The following is a 22,094-nucleotide window of genomic DNA, read 5'->3' as shown; positions in this document are numbered from 1 at the left end:
AGACGTCATTTGTACGTTACAAGAGTCTAAACGATTCTAAGTTATCTCAGGGTTGGGCCAAATCCTGACCCCCAGAGGGATTATGTTTGCCTCAGTCATTCTCCCTAGAGACCAGTTTCTCTTCTCTGTTTGCTTTTTTCAGACAAGGTCTCACTTCGGAACGCTGTCTGGCCTGCAGCTCACTATACAGACCAGGCTGGTCTTAGACTCAGAGTCTGCCTCTGCAGTAGAGTTGTTTTGTTTTGTTTTTAAACTGAGTTCAATAATCAGGACTTCAGAGAGCAAGAGCGAGAGGAAAGAGAGAGAGAAAGAGAGGAGGAGGAGAAAAGAGAATGAATATTATTCTACTGGGGCATGCATGTCTTAGCATAATCTAGTTTAATTTTTCATAGCTCTTGCTATCAGTCCAATTAAAATATAGTTAACAGTAACATAAGTAAATAATCTATCAATGACCTTCTTTATAAGAATGGTAAGAAATGTTCAACAAAACTCACCTGCAATTGTACATACTGGCAATTCCCCATCAAACATTCTAGAAAGAGACAACCTGGGTTGCTAGGCCACCTAGTTACTATATTAAGGAATTTTGCTTTTTCCCTGTCTTTGAGTGAAACTTAAAATATCCATATTAATGGGTATCAAACTCAGAAGAGTCACTGAAACAGTTTAATGAAAAACAAGTAAGAGTGGGCTGGAGAGTTGGCTCAGAGCTTAGGAATACTTGCTGCTCCTCCAGAGGACCTGGGTTCAGTCTCCAGCACCTACAGACAGGTGACCCACAATCATTTGTAACTCCAGTTCCAGAGGACCCAGTACCCTCTCTGGCATTCATGGGCACTGCAAGTTGGATGTAAACACATACACTGACAAACACCCATATACATAAAATAAAATAAAGCTAAAAACATCAAACAAACCAAAAATAAATCAAGCAAACAGGAAAAGCCCTGGGGCTTAGTCTACATTGTGTTAGTTGTGAAAACTTTAAGATTTGAGTTTGATCCTTAGAACTCAGTGAAGGGAAAAAAGAAGAGAGTCCGGTGTGATGGCCCATGCTTTCAATCATAGCACTTGACAGACAGAGGCTGGTAGATTTACATGAGTTCACGTCCATCATGGTCTACAGAGTGAGTTCAAGGCCAGCCAGGGCTACATAGTGAGACCCTGTCTCAAACAATAACAAAAAAGGGGTATCTTAAAATAAATACTGTCCTCTTTTGTTTTTGAATGTGACTCATCTGTGTATAGAATGTGTATGTAAGAAAGTGCCGTTGCCCTCAGAGGCCAGAAAAGGAAGTTGGATCCTCTGAAGATGGAGTTACTGGCATTTTAGAGCTGCACACATGGCTGCTGGGAGCTGAACTCAGGTTCTCAGGAACATGCTCTTAACCACTGAGCCATCTCTCCTCACCTCATTTTAAAAATGTTTCAATGTTCCTTCAGGGTCTTCTGATGTAGCTGATAGCTATGTGTTAACACACTTGTCTAGTTTGTGCTGCCCTGAGCTTGATCTCCAGCACCAAGAAAGAAAATAAACTTCATTACAAGGCAAGAATAAAGGCTTTATGAACAATTTAAACAAAATTGGCACCTGGCTTTCAAGCAAAAGGATACAAAAGCTGCAACAAATAACCAGTAACTGCAGTAATCATTTCAGGCCAATTCAATCCAGTTTGGCTTAGAGGGGCTTTGGGTTGAGAGAAGAGATGAGATATAATTTGTTTTCTTGCAACTTCTTGGAAGAATAACTCCATAATTGTCTGAGGGCTAGATACTTAAAAGAAACACAAGGCATCATGGGTACCATCAGTAGCAAAGCAATGAAAGCAGTCTGCAAAAGTCAGTCTATACATATGCAAATCACTCACCGGCTCACTATAGTTAAGCAATTTACATAGAAACCTTTTACAATAGTCCTTAAGATTCCACCTTCTAGCTCAAACAAATCCCCTATATAATTCTGAAGCATGAATGAGACTGCTTTAAAGACTGAGATAAGAGTATGAAAGCCACTTAGTAAAGTTAGAACTTAGTAAAATTTTAAAATGACTTGTTGAATTAATTACTGGAGTACCAAAAAACAATGGACAAAAGAGCAATGTAAGAAACACTAAACACAAGACTCTGATTCTCAGGAAGGTTTCTCTTGGTGGTTTTCTATACTCTTTCTAAGAGTGCTTATTTGTATTACACGTACACCTATGACACCCTTCATTTATGCCTGATCTGGGACTACATCTTCCCAGATGACCTGCCACAACCACAGGTCTCAGGCCACAGGTTGCTCATGGCACAAAAGCAAAGAGCAAGGCCATTCATTTCTACAACAAAGGTGACAAAAGAACAGTTAATAAATACACAATAACCCCCCAAATTAAACCCCTACTCCTTACCCAGTTTATTTGCCATTAAGGCACCAGAATCAGTTAGTTCCAGAACTGACAAATGTTGTAGATTAGACTCCCTATGAAAAAAAGGGAAAACATACTCTATGTTAAATATTATATTTCTAAATTTATTTTATATTGTTGATTTAATTACTATAGTCATATAAGAATTCCACTGAAAGCTTAAAACAGTCAGAAAACAGGATTCAGGATTTAGATTGTTGTCTACGACATTGCTCAAGGGCTGTTCAAAGTCACTTGTGTGTCAGAGCTCACTGACTACTGATAGTACTGTCAACTTTACAGAAAGTAGAATCAACCAGGAAGCAACCATTCAGGCATACTGGTGAGGAAACAGCTAGATTAAGGTTGCTCCAAAGAGCATCCAAGAGGGATTTTCTAGAGTATTAATTGACACGAGAAGACCCATCTTAACTGTGGCTGAGACCATTCCCTATGCAGGGAGTCCTGGACTATATATAACCTGGAGACAGGGAGTTGAGCATTAAGCATGCAGTCATTGTGTTCTGCTTCCTGAATGTAGGTGTGACCAGCTGCTTCAAGCTCCTACTGACACAAGGGACTATATCCTTGAACTGTGAGCTGAGACAAGCCCTTTATCTTTTGAGATGTCTTTCTCAGCGAATTTTATCAGAGCAACAAGAAACGAAATGGGAGCACACAGTAATCGAGGGACTCTTCTTTTTTCTTTGCATATAAAGTTCAGTCTACTTCTAACAACCATTTTGTGTATGTTCATATAAAATAAAGTATTACTTTTTGATAAATTACACTCAACTGTTAAAAACATGGAAGACCTAAACATTTCAACTCTTCTTTAAAAATAAATATAATTACTTTTAAATTTTATTTTTTTGTGTAAGGGTGTCTTGCCTGTATAGTATGCCTGTACACCATGTCTGTGCAGTGTCAGTGGAGGCCAGAGCAGGACACTGACTACCCTACAACAGGAGTTAGACAGCTGTGAACCATCATGTGGGTGTTGGACGTTGAGCCCCCATTCTTGGAAGAGTAGTTGGAGCTCTTACCCACTGAGCTATCTCTCCAGTCTCAATCTTTCTGATTCTTAACGGCAAAAACAAACCCAACAACCTATTTTTAAATAACTTAAAAAAAAAAAGATGAAACTCACAGTGTGTCAACGGGGACATCAGTTGCCAAGCACTGACTTGCCCACTTAATGAGGTAATAAGACAAGAGCAGGGGAGCTGTGCGATGCAGCAGGTCTTGCTGAGCTTGAAAGAGCTGACCAGCTCCTAAGATCACCTATGACAGCAAAGATGAAATGGTAACTCAGGAGAGGTAAAACAAAGCAATAAAGCAATGAAGGGAACGGCACTGTAGAGGCAATACACATGCTACATTTTTATGTAGCAGTTAGTGAGTATTTTGCTGAACACTAAGGGTCAAAACAAATATAACCACTACCAACAAACCAAAACAGTTTCTTTTTCTTTTGTTTTTTTGAGACAGGGCTTCTTTTCACAGTCTTGGCTATCTAGAACCCACTCTGTAGACCAGGCTGGCCTTCAACTCACAGAGATCCTTCTGCCTCTCTTCCTGAGTGCTAAGAGTCTACATCACCACATGTGGTTCAAAAAAGTTTTCTGACTCAGGAAAGCTGATGGTGTTAAGAAATAAAGGAACAGAGAAATCTAAGTCTCTTCTGTTGTTGCTGTTGCAGTTTATGTGAAAAGAAGTTATGACCAATAGATGCAAATTTGTCAACACACCGAAGTCTTAATGTGTACAGTGCGTGACTCTCAACTCTACTTCTCAGAACTCACTCTAGAGATATGAAGACCTGGTAGGAGACTGTTGGTGGTCGATGGCGACTTTCCTAGCATCTGGATATGGGGACAGGAAGATTAGGAGTTAAAGAATAGCCTCAGCTACATAGTGAGTTTGAGGCTATAAGCAACCCTATTTTAACTCCTGATACCTGCCAAAAAGAAACAAAGCAAAACAGCAATATACTAGATAGCCAAAAAGAATATTTGAGTAAGTTAAAATAGTACTAGGTAGCTACTAAAATACTAATATATTCTAGTTTTATAATCAAAATAAAAAACTACATAGGCATACAAAATACACACTGTGTTTACTACTATGTGTACGACTATAGATGACTGTTTTGTAGCATACATGCATTTCATAAAGGTTCTATAATGAACATTTATTGATCCACTTGCCTCTGACTCTACAGTGCTGGGTTAAAGGTGTGTACCACCGGTACCTAGCTGAAAAAAAAAATGAGTTTTTTTTTGGGGGGGGCGGGGGGGGGTGTTCAAGACAGGGTTTCTCTGTGTAGCCCTGACTATCCTGGAACTCACTTTGTAGACCAGGCTGGCCTCTAACTCATAAATCCGCCTGCGTCTGCCTCCCGAGTGCTGGGACTAAAGGCATGCGCCACCACACCTGGCGAGTATTTTTTAAAAATAAACCATTAAAAAAAAAGATATAAACTCTCTGGGAGCCATATGAGCCTTCTGGCTCTTTATACATTAACATGGATTGGCCTAACCTGCCTGTTTCCTTGCCAGAGTTAAATGCCTTTGTCAACTTTGATCCTCAACCCCAGGGTGTCCAGGGAATAAAACGATTCAATTGTGAGAAAAAAGGTAATCTTTTATACAGTACACATGGTCTTTAAAGCCACCAGGCAATAGAATCTTTCTGATGGCAACAGAATCTGGTGGCATGAGAAAAAGATGGAAAAAGAAGCATAGAAAGGAGCAGAAAGGATCACAGACGCAAACGCCGCACACTCAAAACTGTGTGTTCAGGGCAGCCCTATCCTCTACACGTGGCGTTCTGCTATGGCATCTAGAGTGATAGCAGGAGCAGATCTGCGTGCGGAAACTCTACATTACTAAATAAGCATGTGTACCACATGCCTCCTGTGCCTGAGGAAGTGGTGAACATCTCTATGGGTACAGAGACTTGAACTACTAGTCCTTTGCAAGAACCACAGCAAGTGCTATTACCACTGAACCAATTCTGCACGTCCTTTTGTGTGTGTATATGGGGGTGGGGGAGACAGGGTTTCGTTGTGGTAGCCTTGGTTATCCTAGAACTAGCTCTGTTGTCCAGGCTGGCCTTGAACTCCCAGAGATCCTCCACCACCACCTTCTCCCTGGTATGTGCTTTAAAGACAATCTGACTATATAGCTAAGACTAGCTTCATATTCCTCATGTAGACCAGGTTGGCCTTGAACTTTGATCTTTTTGCCTTCATTTCTTTTTTTTTAAAAGATTTATTTATTGTTTATTTTATATGTAAGTACACTATAGCTGTCTTCAGACACACTGGGAGAGGGAGTCAGGTGTCATTAAAGATGGTTGTAAGCCACCATGTGGTTGCTGGGATTTGAACTCAGAACCTTCGGAAGAGCAGTCAGTGCTCTTAACCGCTGAGCCATCTCTCCAGCCCTTGCCTTCATTTCTAAAGCACTAGAATTACTGGTGTGACAGTTTACAGGCCTTTGACTTTTCTTCAGGCTAGGAACATTTGTGTATCTGGCTACTATATGTTTTCTGTTTTCTGATTAGTAACAGTAATCTGCTTCACAGACAGTCCAAGTGCATTCTATTATGTTTATTTCTATTTATATGATGATTAATTTTGTCAGCTTGAGATTTAGAATCAAGGAAATATACCTTTGGGTTTATAAAAAGGTTAAACTAAAGAAAATAAAAGCAAGATTTAACTGAAGAGGGGTGGTCCATCTTGACTGTAGCTGGGACCATTCCATTGGCTGGGTTGAACACCGAATAAAAGGAACAAAGTGATAACTAGCAGCCCTCTCTTAGAAAACCCCATACCACACTCTTGGCTATCTTTCTTTCTAAGCATCTCTCTTTATCTACTGCCCACATTTATAATCTCTATTTAAAATGTTTTCCTTAAATCTCAACTGCACACATAATGTGAGCTGAGAGGCAGCTTTCCCTCTGTTTCCTGACTGTGGGCGCCATGTGACCGACCAGTCACCTCACTCCTCAAGTCACAGTAGACTACACCTCCACACAGCAAGTCAGGACAAAGCCTGCCTTCTGTAAGCTGCTTCTGAGAAAAGGAACTGCCACTACTCCTCTCAGCTGGTATTGCAGAGCCCTGCTTAGGCTCAGCTCAGGGGAAGCAGTGAATACAGACAAGTCTCTAGAGTATGCAGTTTGAGAGTTTATGAGTGAGTTTTCCCTCAAGTAGTACTTACTGCATCTCCTAGCCTTGTTAATAGCTGCTGCAAGATCAAGAGGTCTCGGCAGATCAGGAATCGAGTGCTGGCAATTTTATACACACCTCGACACACAATATATCCTGCTGTGCTACTACCATAGAGCTGGGAAAGATTCATTCGAACGTTCAAAGGCTGAGCTGTTAATAAGAAAAAATGGAGTTAAATGCTGGCAAGATGGCTCAGTGGGTAAAGGAACCTGCCGCCAACCCTGATAAACTGAATTAACGCAGGACCCATGTGGTAGGGAAAAGCTGACCCCTACATGTTGTCCTCTGAGCTTTGTCTATGTACCATAGCATGTGTGCATATATGTACATAAAATAAAATAAATAAATGTAATAAATTTAGAAGGAAAACTGGAATTAAATGTATCATTTAATTCTGTTTTTTTTTTTTTTTTTTTTAAAGACAGGGATCTTCTAGGTGTAGTCCTGGCTGGCCTGGAATTTATGCTGCAGACCAGGCTGGTCTGGAACTCAGAGATCTGCCCCCCTCTGTCTGAGTGCTGGGATTAAAGGCGTGGCCACTATGCCTGGCTTTGTTAGTTCTAACTATATGTGTGTGTGTCTGTATGTGGGTATGTGCACATGAGTGCAGGTGGCACAGACCAGGGATGTCAGACTCCTCTGGGGCTGGCTGTGCGTCACCTGATGTGGGTGTTGGGAAGTGGACTCAGCCCCTCTGGAAGAACAGTCCATCCTCTTAGCCTCCGAGCCCACATCACTGAGTTCTGTAAGCACACTTGTTGTTTCCTTGGTTACCTGGATCGAACCCCTTTTCCATTTCCACTTCTGTTTCATAATCCATTTCCCGTATAAGAAGTCCAATGGCATGGACGGGGTTTCTGATCTCTTGCAGTTTACTACAAATGTCTTCCATCACATTTTCTCTACATGACAATTAGAAAATTCCTGTTACTACTGACAACATTTAAGACAGGCTCTATGTGTGCTGCTCACAGTAAAGTAGTGGAGATAATCATTCTGGCACAAGACACTCAGAGTCCACATTAAATCACTCTCAACTTTTTAGGAATGACCCACAAAATGAATTCTAGGAAAATACTTGTGTTTTTTTTTTTTTTAAACATAATGCTTATTTAAGGGATTACAGAAGTATTATACTTAATGAATTTGTTTTTATTTGCCCTCTGTAACATCTGAAACAGGGGCTTCAGAGTAGAACACTTGCCTAGAATGTACAAGGTCAGACTCTTCCACAGGACTGAGCATACACACACACACACACACACACACACACACCCAACCCTATTTAGAATCAAGGAAAATTACTTTAACATTAAACCATGACTTTTTATATACTTGACCATATATTAAAATCTGTGATAACAACACTGCCAAATTCCAGTAGGAAATGTACTTTACCCTAAATTCTCCTTACACATCAATAGTGATCAAATCTTCCAAAATGTGTTCCGCAGCCTTCTCTGGAGATTGCAAGTTGTAACAACTGGTTTCCATCAAAACTGCCATGTCCATGGTAACAGACTCTCCAATCATCCGGAGGCATTTTATAAGACATAAGACGTCCCGTGCCACATCTGCATCTATGAGAGAGAATGTTAACATCGATGGCTGAAACCGTGAAAGTCTATTGATTAATACATTAAAAGAAGCATCTGTAATTAGATAGAAAGGATCCCTTTTCTATAGCATATGTACTTAAGACTTTCCAGCTTAAAAAAAAAAAAAAAAAAACTTCAGTGACTAAGGTAAACTCATCAAGACAGGTCACAGTGGTAATTTTATCAATCAACTGAAATAAAATATAAGGTTCATATAGGAAGGGGGTCAATTAGATAGAAAAATTATTACCATCTGATATGGTCGTCTCATCCTCTGTCAAAAGGTGCTCATCGGGCAGGAGATATAAATGATCTACTAAGGAAGATGGCACCAGGAAAGACAGATACCCCTGCAAGTACAAACCTTTCAGTTATTTTCTTTTAAATAATTCAAAAAGAAACTCATAATCCATAATGTATCACAACAAATTGTGCTATGTAGAATATGTACACATAATTTTCCATGTCATTTTTAACACTTGAAAGGGGTTAGGGGATGTAGTTCAGTGGTAAAGGGCTTACCTAATACATGCAGGCCTTAGGTTTGACTCTCAGCAGAGACACAGAAAGAAAGAACAATATTGTGAGCTAAGCCTTCCATTTTTTACCCGTGTCTGTGTTCATCTGAGTGGTGATGTGTATGTGTGTATGCCTACAGGATAATCTTGCTTGTCATTCTCAGGAATGCAGTGTTTCTCACTGGCCTGGAAACCACGAATTAGGGTAGGCTGACTAGCAAGCCGTCTCTGTCTCCTCATCACTGCGACCACAGCATGCACAACTATAGCTGGCATTTCCTCATGGGTGCTAGGGTCTTTCTGCTTGTACGGCAAAGACTTTACAGACTGAACTTAAAATCTACAGAATGTACTTAGACACTGAATGGTGAGGAAACAACAAATTTAAATCAAAAGACAATATAAAAAAGATGGGGGTTGGAGCGATGGCTCAGTGGTTAAGAACACTGGCTGATCTTCCAAAGGTCCTGAGTTCACTTCCCGGCAACCACATGGTGGCTCACGACCAACTGTAATGAGATCCGATGCCCTCTTCTAGTGTGTCCAAAGACAGCAACAATGTACTCACATACATAAAATAAATAAATAAATCTTAAAAAAAAAAAAAAAAAAAAGATGTAGTCTTAAGGTAGCAAGGAAATGGCCAGAAGAGGGTGCTTCACCCCCTATAGCTAGAGTTACAAGTAATCACCACTTGCCATGAATGCTAGAAATTGAATCAGGTTACTCTGTAGAAGTAGCGAGCACTATTAATCATTAAGCCATGTCTCCAGTTCCAGTATCTGTGTTAATGTGTGCTGAAATATTTACCGATATCAAGGCATCAGTGACTCAGGATAAAAAAATGAAGAAAAAGAACAAGAGGAGGAGGAAAAAGAGGAAGAAAACAAAAACAATGCAGAAAAGCAAACTGGGGTTGGAGATACAGTTCAGCGCATTATGTGTGCTTATTAGCATGAATAGGCTCAGATTCAATCCCTGGCACTAAGATCTACCCAGCTACCAACCAACCCTCTCACCAAAATTGAAGCCAACAATGAGTATGGGTGAAGGAAATACTGAAATTCTTGTGTTATCACCATTGTTGTTTTTGTTTGTTGAAGCAGAGGCTGACCTGGGATCCTAAGGGCATTCCCATGTAGTCTCTTAAATATTAGGATATACAGGCCTGAGCCATCGTGCTGTTTTTGTAATTTCAAAGTGCATCAATATAGTCTCATTGAACTTTGCAGAGGAGCTCTGAATGCTCCAGTTCCCTTACCTTCTTGAGAAGGCACACCATGTTTGTGACAGGATTCAAATGTAGAGCAAGAGGGTGGGAGAGGGCTTCCTGATACTGGAGAACGCAGGCATAGAACTTGCACCAGAATTCCTGTTGTAAAGTGCGGAATTCATCCTGGGAGAATTCATACTCCGTCACACTTCCTTGGAGCTGACAAACAGAGAAAAGTGAAACTTTTTGGGGTTTTTTCTCTACAAAATATTCCTTATGCATGAAATCCTATGGGATATGTAAATACCTATCAAACTCCCTGATGAAAAGGCTTAAGCATTTCTACTTTCTACTACCATGATAAAAATGATCAAGTCTGACAGTTCAACTAGACAGACAACATTATCATTCCCACTCTCTCCCACATCTCACCTCATTTTCAACAGCTAAAGTAATTTCCTTTTTTAGTTCATTCCATGAAAGATCCAAGTTCCTCTCGGTACCTCGGCAGAAAATCTAAAATTAAAAGGAATATTTTAGAATATTATAAAATACTCACACTGAAGGAAGTCTGGCCTAAAAGGCCCTAAGGCAATATGTAACTACAGAGCAACCTCAGAAATGTCAGGAGTCCCTCCTCTCTAATTCTGCACAGATGATTTCTAACAGCAATAACAAAGTACAGAACCAGAATAACTTCCAGAAATCTGAATCCAAGAGAATTATAATGAAGTACATAGATCATTAAAAAAATCAATTAAAATCAAAATAACTATTGCCCATTTGGAGAGAAGGGCCTACGGGATGTCAAAGACACATAGCCCGGGACCACACATAAGAGAAAGCTAGGGATGATGGTGGGCACTCCCCTAGGAAAGAGGCCAGCAGGAGTTTGATAACTGCACTAATTATGCTTTCATATCTTAATTATATACTAGATACTAAGAAAAATGCTACTATACAACTGCATGTTATTGCTCGGTGTGATAGTGCACACCTTGAATCCCAGTACTAAAAAGAGGCAGTGACAGGCAGATCTGAGTCTGAGGCCAGCCTGGTGTACAAAGCAAGATGCACGAGTTAGGAAAGTCAGGGCTACAGAAAGAAGCCCTGTCTCAAAAACAAAACAAAACAAACAAGCAAAACCCACAAAACAGAAAAACCCAAACCAAAACAACCCAACTAGTAATTACGAACAAGGACAAAATGATGATGAGAAGAAACTAAACAGAACACTTTACTCCAAAGTAATTATGTAGTTTTATCAGAGAGAAAACAGAAAACACACAGTAACCAGATAAACAAACAAATGTACCTACCCTGAAGAAAAGTCAAAGGCCTGTAAACTGTCACACCAGTAATTGTAGTGCTTTAGAAATGAAGGCAGGAAGATCAAAGTTCAAGGCCAACCTGGTCTACATGGGGAATATGAAGCTAGTCTTAGCTATATAGTCAGATTGTCTTTAAAACACAGAACCGGGCAGGAGGTGGTGGTGGATCTCTGGGAGTTCAAGGCCAGCCTGGACTACAGAGCTGGTTCTAGGATAGCCAAGGCTACCACAACGAAACCCTGTCTCCCCCACCCCCATATACACACACAAAAGGACGTGCAGAATTGGTTCAGTGTTAATAGCACTTGCTGTGGTTCTTGCAAAGGACTAGTAGTTCAAGTCTCTGTACCCATAGAGATGTTCACCACTTCCTCAGGCACAGGAGGCATGTGGTACACAGATACACATGCAGTCAAACACTCATAACACAAAATAAAATAAATCTTAAAAAACCAAAAAAACTCACAATAACAAGAAAGGGGAAGAGAAGAAAGTAGAAGAGAAATTGTTCATTCATATTTAGAAAAATAGTAAGGATTTTTTTTTTTTTGGTTTTTTGAGAGAGGGTTTCTCTGTATAGCCCTGGCTGTCCTGGAACTCACTTTGTAGACCAGGCTGGCCTCGAACTCAGAAATCCACCTGCCTCTGCCTCCTGAGTGCTGGGATAAAAGGTGTGCGCCACTACACCCGGCAATGGTAAGGATCTTAAGTGGATCTGCTGTGTACACAATTAATCCCAACTACAGGGAGGTGGAGGCAGAAGGATCAAAAGTTCATGGTCTGCCTCAAAAACTACACAACAAATAACAAAAAACACTTTTTGTAAAATAGTAAACAACGTTTAAGTCATGACTGAAAACAAAATATTTTCTGAGACAGTTTCACTATGCAATACAGACAGCTGCCTCTAATTCACTACTCTTCTGCTTCGGCCTCCTGAATCTTGGGATTGTGGTCATGCATTATCACACATAGCTTGAAGCTAAAATATTCTGAGTCACCTATACTTTGCACCCAGAACTTGGCCACTCACTATACTAACAAAAGGGTATAAACAACATATAACCAATCATAAATAACCTAAAAACTAATCTTTGAATCTCTTTCAAGGATAAAGCTTACAAGCAGTGAAGAGTAATTTCTGTTTACAATAGTGTTGGCATACAATCTGGACTGTGGCATGCTCCCCTAATTACTTGGGAAAGCATTTCCTACTCCTATCTCTCAGCCAGGATTCTTATTTTGTGTAAAGAATGTTAAAACAAATTACAATAGTATTTATAAACACACACACACACACACACTCAATTATACAATCTAGCAACACAATCAGGAATAATTCGAAGTAAACATTAGATATTTTCTTGCTTACCTGTAAAGCTTTACATAAAGCTGCATTTATGAAGTGTCCTGGTGTAAAAAGGCTCCGCAAATACATTTCCTATTAGAAAATTAAAACAAAAGCTATTATGATTCTGAAAGAGATGAAGCTGGGAAAAATACAAAGGAATCGTGTGAACCCAGCATGTGGATTTCTACCCCAGGAACTGGACACTCTGCCCTTCTACACTTGAGCAACAACAAGCTGCACTGCAGAGACATGCTTTTACAGTGTCAGTGGAGACTGCAATGCTCTGGGGGTCAAGCTGCTATATCCGCCTGAATGGTACACATTTTTATAGAACACTACTGGGTACCACTGAAAAACAAAGGTGCCAGCTGTCAATCTTAAATACAAAGGGTGGACCCAGCCTGGTGGTGACAGGGTAAAGAGCAGTTAGAACAAGTTGATTTCAAAACCATCTTCACAAGGACTCACATATAAAAGAAAGTGACAACAGGTAAGCTAAATCAAAATTTAAAGTGCAGAAAACTCACAAGAGTATATAGACTAGAATAGAAAACTGCCATGCTGCCTCACTATTTTTTTTTTTTTCCTTTGAGACAGAGTTTTTCTGTATAGCCCTGGCTGTCCTCGAACTCACTCTGTAGACCAGGCTGGCCTCAAACTCAGAAATTCGCCTGCCTCTGCCTCCCGAGTGCTGATTAAAGGCCTGCGCCACCACGCCCGGCGTGCCTCACTATTTTAACAAGTCTTGAACCAGATTTGCTTCTAAGCATCAAGTCTGAGTGACCAGGTTCTTTCCTTCTGCTGAGCTTCTCGGTGGTGATAACATGAGTACAGTGGAACAAAAGGCTAACATCAGGGTGTGCCGCCAGTTGTTATTAATAAAGTAGTAATAAGTAACCATTTCCAAGGAGCTCTAAGGAGTAACACTCGAACACCATTCAATTTCAGATACTTAAAGTGGGTTTCCAGGAGTGAAAATCCTACTCATTTCAGCTTAGCTCACTAAGGATCAACTAGAAACTTTTTTTTTCCTTTTTTCCAGACAGGGTTTCTCTGTATAGCCATGGGTGTCCTGGAACTCACTTTGTAGACCAGGTGGGCCTCAAACTCAGAAATCCACCTGCCTCTGGGATTAAAGGCATGCGCCACCACTTCAGTTGGGTCAAATGACCTCAGGGTAAAAACTAATGCAAGTGGTTCCTACAATAACAGTTAACATACTTACTCTGGGGTCTTGATCGTCTCTGATGACAATTTCTTCTTCTGGTAGAGGCTGCATAAACACTGGATTCCACTGACCTGCAACATTACTACAGAAAAAACGTTCAAAAGTTTACCAAAAACTGTCTACACACTTTGGCAGTATCTGAGCAGGAACGGCCTCATCAGAGAACCCATCGCAACCAACCACAACTTTATTACTAAGCAGTTTTCTGTCCTTACATCTGTTCTTACTCTCTGTGTGTCTGCGCGGGTGTAAAGGTGTGCATGTCCTTGTGGAGGCCAGGACTCAATGCTCAATGTCTTCCTCAACTGTTCTCCACCTTGTTTTAAATGATCCACGTATTTTATTATTATTATTATCGTGTGGTGAAAGCAGTTACACAGGTGCCACAATAGCTGTATGGAGGTCAGAGGGACTCTTCCAAACGTCTGCTTTAGCCTTCTAGCACGAGTTCTGGAGACTCCCTCTGGTTGTTAGCCCCCACAGCAAGCACTTCCACTTACTGAGCTACTTCACTAGCCCCTGACCTGAGTTTTTTGAGACAGGGTTTTCTCTGAATCCAGAGTTCATCAATTTAGCTAAGCTCAGAAACCCTCATGTCTGCCTTACCAGGGCACCAGACATTCTAAGCCTGCACTGCCTGACTGACTTGCTTTTACATAGGAGCTGGGGATCAAAACTCAGGTCGCCATAAATTCATCGCAAACACTGCCAAATGAGCCATCTCCCAGACCCAAAGTTCTATGTTTAACAGGAAGCATCCTCAATTTAAAACCTGAAATATAAATCTACAAACAGCTGATTTTTACTATGTACTTAAATTTACTAGATATTATGTAAGATGCTATTCTTGACACTATTCTATTCATGTTTGCCTTACAATCTCCTTCAAGAATGTATTACCTTCAATCTGTAGCTGAGGAAATGAGTCCTTTTAAGGTCTTTCATGCTGGTAAGCTGCTTGAAACCCTGAATCCAGAGCCCGGGCCTTCTTGTTTGATAAGCTGTGGTTGTACCCTGTAGCCCTAAGTGGCTTCAATCACTCAATGTACTTCTGGGCTCAGCTCCAAGCTCATGGTTTTGAATGATACCCATAAGAACTAAACTAGTATTTTTCAAGGTCTGGCTCAGGATCAGAATAGACCTTGTAGTTCTACTCTGAAGTTTAGTGTTGAGGGTTCAATTTGTTTAAGTGGTTCTTAAAGGAATCTTACAAGGAGATGCTTCACACTTGATCTTAGCCAAAGGCGAATGAAGAGTTTCAGTGGTTATGTATTTTAATAAGAAAAAGTTTAAAGCCGGGCGTGGTGGCGCACGCCTTTAATCCCAGCACTTGGGAGGCAGAGGCAGGTGGATTTCTGAGTTCGGGGCCAGCCTGGTCTACAAAGTGAGTTCCAGGACAGCCAGGGCTATACAGAGGAACCCTGTCTCGAAAAACCAAAAAAAAAAAAAAAAGAGAGAAAGAAAAAGAAAAAGTTAAACTCTGTTTAGAAATATATTTGTAAATATAAAATTTGTTTAGATTAAGCTCAGTGCTGTGGTGCACACTTTTAACCCCAACACTGGGGAGGCAGAGGCAGTGGATCTGAGTTTGAGGTCAGCCTGGTCTATAGGAGTTCCAGGACAGTCAGGGATATTCAGAGAAACCCTTGAGAACCAAAACAATTTAACATTATTTTTGAATCACATATATGGTATGTGTGTGTCCATGGGACTGTACGTGTCCTGGGAAGCAAGAGGGCTATGACCCTCTGTAGCTGGAGTCCCAGGCAGTTAGTTATAAGCCACCCTATAGGGGTGCTGGGACTCAACTTCAACACTTTCTAAGAGCAGCAGTCTGAGTCTTAATTGTTGAGCCATTTCTCTGAGACCACAGCTAAAAAGTTAAAAGTAAACCAATGTACAATAAGTAAAGTATATTTAAAAGTAGAGGTTATCAAAACATAAAATTGTGCAATACAAGGGCTGATGAGATGGCTCAGTGGTTAAGAGCACCGACTGCTCTTCCGAAGGTCCTGAGTTCAAATCCCAGCAACCACATGATGGCTCACAACCATCTGTAACAAGATCTGACACCCTCTTCCGAAGTGTCTGAAGATAGCTAGTGTACTCACATATAATAAATAAATAAATCTTTTTTAAAAAATTGTGCAATACAACTTTTCATCCTAAAATACTAGTTTTGTTCTATAGCTCATTTTCGCTTCTTACTCATCCTCTCCTTCTCCCTCTCCCTCCCTAAAGGTATCACATATTGCAGGGGAGCCCTGAACTCACTATGTAGCTGAAGATGGCCTTGGATTTCTAACCCTCTTGCCTCTACTTCCTTCCTTCTGGAACTGCAACCATGCTTGTATGAGGTGCTGGGCTCTGAGTGCAAGGAAGGCACTCACTGAGCCGGATTCTGAGCCCTGAAGCTCATTTTCTCAGGAGGAAAAAAGTTTCCTGTTTTAAAAAGTTTCAAATAATCATACTAATTCAATCTATCTTTGATCTTTATTTAAGAAGATTGAGAATAAAAAAGAACTTCAATGTTTTTGTTAAGTTGTGGGCATGAGGACATTAGAGTATTAGCAATGAGATTCCAAATTACTGCTACTGTTTTGGGGGTACCTCTCCTAAGAAATATGCTATTTTATCTTAGCTCAATCCTAAGCATATTTGATTTCCACAAAATCCAGACAAACACATCAGAATCCTTTGAACTAAGTATTTGGCTCTACACAGAAAAGGTCTCATCTCAGTATGGTGCTGCCTAGGGTAACATAGGAAGAGAAAGGTTAAATATTCCATACTGTTCGAAGTTGATATATTTCACAATTGTTTGGTTCTCAGCATCATGCCACAGGGCCCAGATATCCGTTGAGGTTAAGGCAAAATCGACTAGTGTCTCCTAGGAAGAAATGGGAAAAAGTAAGAAAGAAAAGGGAGCAGAGACTAAGTTTGTATTGACAAGAGAACAAAATGCATGACAGCACAACATGCCCCATGAACTTGATAAAATCCAACTTAAACTGTTTCTATGCATGAAGAGGGGCTGGAGAGATGGCTCAGTGCTTCAGAGCACTGGCTGCTCTCACAAAATACTCTGGCTCAATTCCCAACACCCACATGCTGGGCTCTCAACTGTCTATATATGAAGTACCTTAAGACTATAACCCTGGGGCTGGAGCGATGGCTCAGCAGTTAAGAGCACTGACTGCTCTGCCAAAGATCCTGAGTTCAAATCCCAGCAACGACATGGTGGCTCACAACCATCCGTAATGAGATCTGTTGCCCTCTTCTGGTGTGTCTGAAGACAGCTACAGTGTACTTACATATAATAAATAAATCTTTAAAACAAAAAAAAGAATATAATCCTATGATAACAGAATGGGGGTAAGGAATTTTGAGACAGTCTCTGTGAGACTCTACTTGGCAATTACAGAAAGTTGCTAAGTTGGTTTGAAACTCCTGTGTTTAAATGACCCTGTCTCAGATTAAAAAAAAAAAAGAAAAAAAAAAGCTATGGTTACCGGGCAAGCAACCTCCCCAGGGTATAGCCAACACTTCCTTCCTGCACCTGTGTGAAATGCACAGGACGGTTTAACTTACCTGAGAAGTGAACAGGGAAGAAATGTGATCTAAACTATAGCGATTATTCTCAGTGCTCACCAACTGGAAAACGCAGAACTGTTGAAAAGCAAGTTAACAGATCATTACTTCATACAATCACCATGTTATTCTTCTAAGGAGAGAATTCACAATCCTCCTGTCTCTGAGTGCTGCAAATACAGGTGTGTGCCACCAAGCTTAACTAAAATATAACAGTTTCCATCTTAACCATTTTTAAGAATGCAGTTTATAGGGGGCTGAAGAGATGGCTCAGCTGTTAAGAGTACTAACTGGTCTTCCAGAGGTCCTGAGTTCAATTCCCAGCAACTTCACAACCATCTGTAATGGGATCTGATGCCCTCTTCTGGTGTGTCTGAAGACAGCTACAGTATACTCATATACATAAATTAAATAAATCAATCGTAAAAAAAAGATGCAGTTTATATATATGACATTGCTGTGCTACCCATATGCAGGACGCTGCATTTTGTAAAATTGAAACTTTACTCCCATCAAAAACTTCCCACACACGTGTGCAAATTTAAAATACATAATATACAAAATATAAATACTATGTATAAATTATATATAAACATATAAAAGTATTTTTCGTAAATGACAGTTGAAGTCTAGGTTTAGTTCAGTGGTAGAGTCACTGACTTAAGTGTGCAAGGCCTTGGATTCAATCCCTTACACTAGATGAAAAGACTAAACAAAAACAAAGAAATTAAGGCACAAGATACTTATAAATAATATTTTGACAATTTTTACTAAAGAAAATTCACTGTGTACTGACAATGCAATGTCCTGTGTGTCATAAGTAGGCAAGTACTCACAGTAAGTTAAAATCTTTTTACATTTATTTAGTGTATGTATGAGGATTCAAGTGTGTGTGGAGGACAACCTGCAGGAATTGGTTCTAGGAACCGAGCTCAGGCTGTCAGGCATGGATGCAAACACTGGGACCCACTTAGTCATCTTGTCACCACCCTCCTTTAGCCGCTTTTTAAAAAAAGTTTTTTTTTGAGACAAGACCTATTGATATAGCTTTGGTTGTCTTGGAACTATGCAGGCCAGGCTGGCCTCAAACTCAGATTGGCCTGTCCTTGCCTTCCAAGTGCTGGGATGAGAAGCATGTGCCACCATGCCTAGCTTTAAAAAATGTTATTTTTAGAAAGAGAAAATTATAATTTTTTCCGCCAGTAGTGGGGATATAAACCTAGGACTTTACCCATTGTAGGTAGTTTTACCACTAAGTTATAGTCCCAGTGTCACAAGCAAGCTATAAGGGAAAAAAGTAAACACTGGCTTGTCTTCTGAGAAAAAGAGGTGTATGAAATATGTAGGGGGGCTGGGGATGGCTTAGCAGATAAGAAGACTTACGGAAACTGGGTCCCATCCCTTGTACCAGACAGCTCGCTAACTTCAGCTCCAAGGAACCTGACATCTTCTAGACTCTATGTCACCTGTCCACATGTGTGTGCATACTCACACAAACACATATGGACACACAAAAATAAATCTTAACAAATAAAAATAAAAGGTCTATGTAGGGGATGAAGGTATAGTTCAGTGACAGTGCAAATGTGTTTGTATGAAGACCAAAATTAAAAAAATGTTGCACACTTTTAATCCCAGCACTTGGATCTCTAAGTTCCAGTTCAGCCAGTGAAACTACAGAGTCTGTCTCAAAAAACAACAAACAAACAAAAACCACAATAGAACTTAAAGCCACAATAACTCCCTAAAGAATTAGAATTCACCAATTTACTGTGGTATCTGTTATAGTAAAAATAAATGTTTTATTAAAAAAACTATCTATCCTGTTATATATTTATCCTGTTAAAAATTTATCCTGTTATATATCTATCATTACAAAAGTATATACTAAGTAGCAAAGTAAAATGTGTACTGTTGAATGTAGCCCAAACAAAACAACAAAATCCAGAAAATTCCAGTTGAGTGCATGAGTTTCTCAAATGACTTGTGACAAAAAGTGAGTTTATTCCACTTTTTTCCTTCTGGACAGTCTTATGATGTCCCTCAGTGTGGCCTTAAAACCATGGCAATCCTCTTGCTTCAGCCTCTGAATGCTGTGATTAAATATCTATTACAAGCCCGGGCGTATTTAATTTCATTAATTTAATTTCTTATTTACTTAGTATTCGTGTATGTTGTAACATGTGCAAGGTCACTCAGAGAACAATTTTAAGGAGGTTCTCTTCTACTGTGTATGTCCTGAAGATCTGATTCAGGTTGTCAGACATGAAGGCAAGTTATGAGAATTTCCACTGTGGAGAATGAGGGGTAGGGTCTCAGGCCTCAAACAGGGAAAGCTCGGCAGAGCCCAACCAGACTTCCAAGCAGGACAAAAACCTAGCCTGGGAAACGAGAGCTCCAATAAGTAGGGGAGACACATCCTGTCTGGCAGGATTACAGGAGGCCTGTGCAGGTGCTGCTACACAGAATGTACATTACCATGCCAAACGCACGACAAACGGCTGTTTATTACTTGATTACACTATTGTATACATTCTGCATGGCTCACCATGGCACCACCAGGATCTGGGTGGTGGACAATTATTTCTAAACATTAGTTTCAACATAACAACTTCCTAACACACTAACACTTGCATTCCTTCTCAGGAATTTTATCTTCTTTACCTAGATTTTCCCTTAAACTTCCCATTAATCCTTAGCACCCCTCCTTCCCAATTTTCTAATTCATAGATCAGCACAAAGCCCAAGTACCCTTTGGACAACTTAATATGTTAACCAAAGTTTAAATGGACTCAAACTTAATTTTGATATCCCAAAATTTATCCACAGAGAAAATTCACACACACTCATACACACACACACACACACACACACACACACACACACACACACACACATTTCATACCTGTCCTCGTTTTGGAGCATGCATATATATTCCTAGGTAGAGCCCCATGGAAGGAGAATACGCAAGCCGTAATTTATGTCCTGTTCCTGCAGTGAGCCGAAGGTCTTTGTTTACAGGGACATATTCCAGCATGTCAGCCACCATCAGGCACATTTGGTCCTGCCCAAGAGAAGAGTTAATAGGTGATGTTCCAAGAATACTGAGGCTAGAAATACATCCTTAACTTTTCAAAAAAAAAAAAAAAAAAAAGTCTGGCAGAGGCACATCCATTTAATCCCAGAATTTGGGAGGTAGAGGCAGTTGTATCTTTGTGAGTTCCAGGAGAGCCAGAGCTACACTGCAAGACCTTGTCTCAAATCAGAAAACACTACCAGCCTGAAAATCATCTTATCAACATGCATTAATTTTTTCATAATTTCGTGTATGGATACGTGTCAGTGTACACCTATGTGCCTAGTGCCTTTGGAAACCAGAAGAAATGGAATTACAGGCAGTTATGAGCCACCATATGGGTTCTGGGACTTGAACTACAACCCTCTGGAAGAACAGCCAGTGCTGTTAACTACTGTTAGCCAGGGACATCTCTTCAGCCCCAACATGGATTTTAATATCAGTTGTGGAGATTAAAACCACCTGTTAACTCCAGTTCCAGAGGATCTGGCATCTTTTCTGACATCCACAGGCACCAAGGATACATGAATTACACATATTTGCATTTAGGCAAAATAGTCATACACATAAAATAAGCCTAAAGAAAAAACTTTGAAGCAGTTGTTGCAGTTAAGTGAAGAATATATCTCATATTGCCCTCTTTACTCATATAGGGCCCATAATTCTCAAAATAAAAAGTAGGAAAATGTACAGAAAATGTTAATTCAAATGTCAAGATCTGAAAGTCATAACTTTCGACCAAAGGATCCCTTTAAATGAAGCAGCAGGACTGACTTCAATCCTTCCCACTTCATACTCACACTGAACTGATGCCAACTCTAGTGTAGTGCTTACCTTGTAAGACCACATCCGAAGTTTATGATCCTGACACAGGGCAAAAATAAAGGCATCATGTTCCACACAATGAACAGCGAGACTCAGAGCACGATCAGAAGGCCCATGATCACCCCTAAAAACAAAGGGCGGGCTTTAGACTTTTCACTACTGCAAATAAGCGGATCATTCGAATTTGTGATTTAAAAGGTAAAATAAAATTGTAAGCCAGGCGTGGTGGCGCACGCCTTTAATCCCAGCACTTGGGAGGCAGAGGCAGGCGGATTTCTGAGTTCGAGGCCAGCCTGGTCTACAGAGTGAGTTCCAGGACAGCCAGGGCTATACCAAAAACCAAAAAAAAAAAAAAAAAAAAGGTAAATGGATATTCTTAGTAGAAAGAACATGAATTTATATGGTGGTATAATACATTTCTATGTAGTTTATGCTCATTATTACCATAAAATAGAATATGGTCTATATCACAAAGAAGTGATTCACTTCATATTGTTTTAGAAATGGCCTACATTAATTCTTGTTTTTTAACTTTAACAATCTATATTACCTTTTGCTTGTTTGTTTGGTTTGGAGATAGGTTCTCATTTTGTAGCTTTGTCTAGCTTAAACTCACAGATATCCACCTGCATCCTAAATGTTAGGATTAAAGGTGTGTGTAACCACACTAGGCTATTAGATCTTTATAAAAATAACACTTTTTATTTGTGTATGTATGTCAGAG

The 22,094-nt window shown here is 40.1% G+C and overlaps 1 protein-coding gene across 3 annotated transcripts in view; it reads right to left on the bottom strand.

Annotated features, from left to right (window-relative positions):
* The window catches only part of Nup160 (nucleoporin 160), a 62,113-nt gene that overhangs the window by 28,728 nt on the left and 11,291 nt on the right, over nucleotides 1-22,094 (bottom strand). For 2 of the 3 annotated variants that reach the window (NM_021512.2, XM_006499968.4), the window contains 16 exons: nucleotides 21,380-21,494; nucleotides 20,375-20,533; nucleotides 17,470-17,547; nucleotides 16,671-16,768; nucleotides 13,876-13,960; nucleotides 12,672-12,740; nucleotides 10,401-10,484; nucleotides 10,017-10,187; nucleotides 8,488-8,587; nucleotides 8,054-8,219; nucleotides 7,414-7,541; nucleotides 6,629-6,789; nucleotides 3,544-3,677; nucleotides 2,397-2,467; nucleotides 1,618-1,777; nucleotides 498-567 (listed from right to left, as the gene is read on the bottom strand). In NM_021512.2, coding sequence (NP_067487.1) covers nucleotides 498-567; nucleotides 1,618-1,777; nucleotides 2,397-2,467; nucleotides 3,544-3,677; nucleotides 6,629-6,789; nucleotides 7,414-7,541; nucleotides 8,054-8,219; nucleotides 8,488-8,587; nucleotides 10,017-10,187; nucleotides 10,401-10,484; nucleotides 12,672-12,740; nucleotides 13,876-13,960; nucleotides 16,671-16,768; nucleotides 17,470-17,547; nucleotides 20,375-20,533; nucleotides 21,380-21,494 — 1,849 coding nt within the window. Of the gene's footprint in view, nucleotides 1-497; nucleotides 568-1,617; nucleotides 1,778-2,396; nucleotides 2,468-3,543; nucleotides 3,678-6,628; nucleotides 6,790-7,413; nucleotides 7,542-8,037; nucleotides 8,220-8,487; nucleotides 8,588-10,016; nucleotides 10,188-10,400; nucleotides 10,485-12,671; nucleotides 12,741-13,875; nucleotides 13,961-16,670; nucleotides 16,769-17,469; nucleotides 17,548-20,374; nucleotides 20,534-21,379; nucleotides 21,495-22,094 lie in introns of those variants that run through there. The other variant, XM_030251919.1, reaches the window with a different exon arrangement.

This window comes from Mus musculus, chromosome 2 (assembly GCF_000001635.26).
Source record: "Mus musculus strain C57BL/6J chromosome 2, GRCm38.p6 C57BL/6J".
Taxonomy (NCBI): Eukaryota; Metazoa; Chordata; class Mammalia; order Rodentia; family Muridae; genus Mus; species Mus musculus.
Note: the sequence above shows the minus strand (reverse complement) of the source record. Positions and strands in the feature narration are given on the sequence as shown.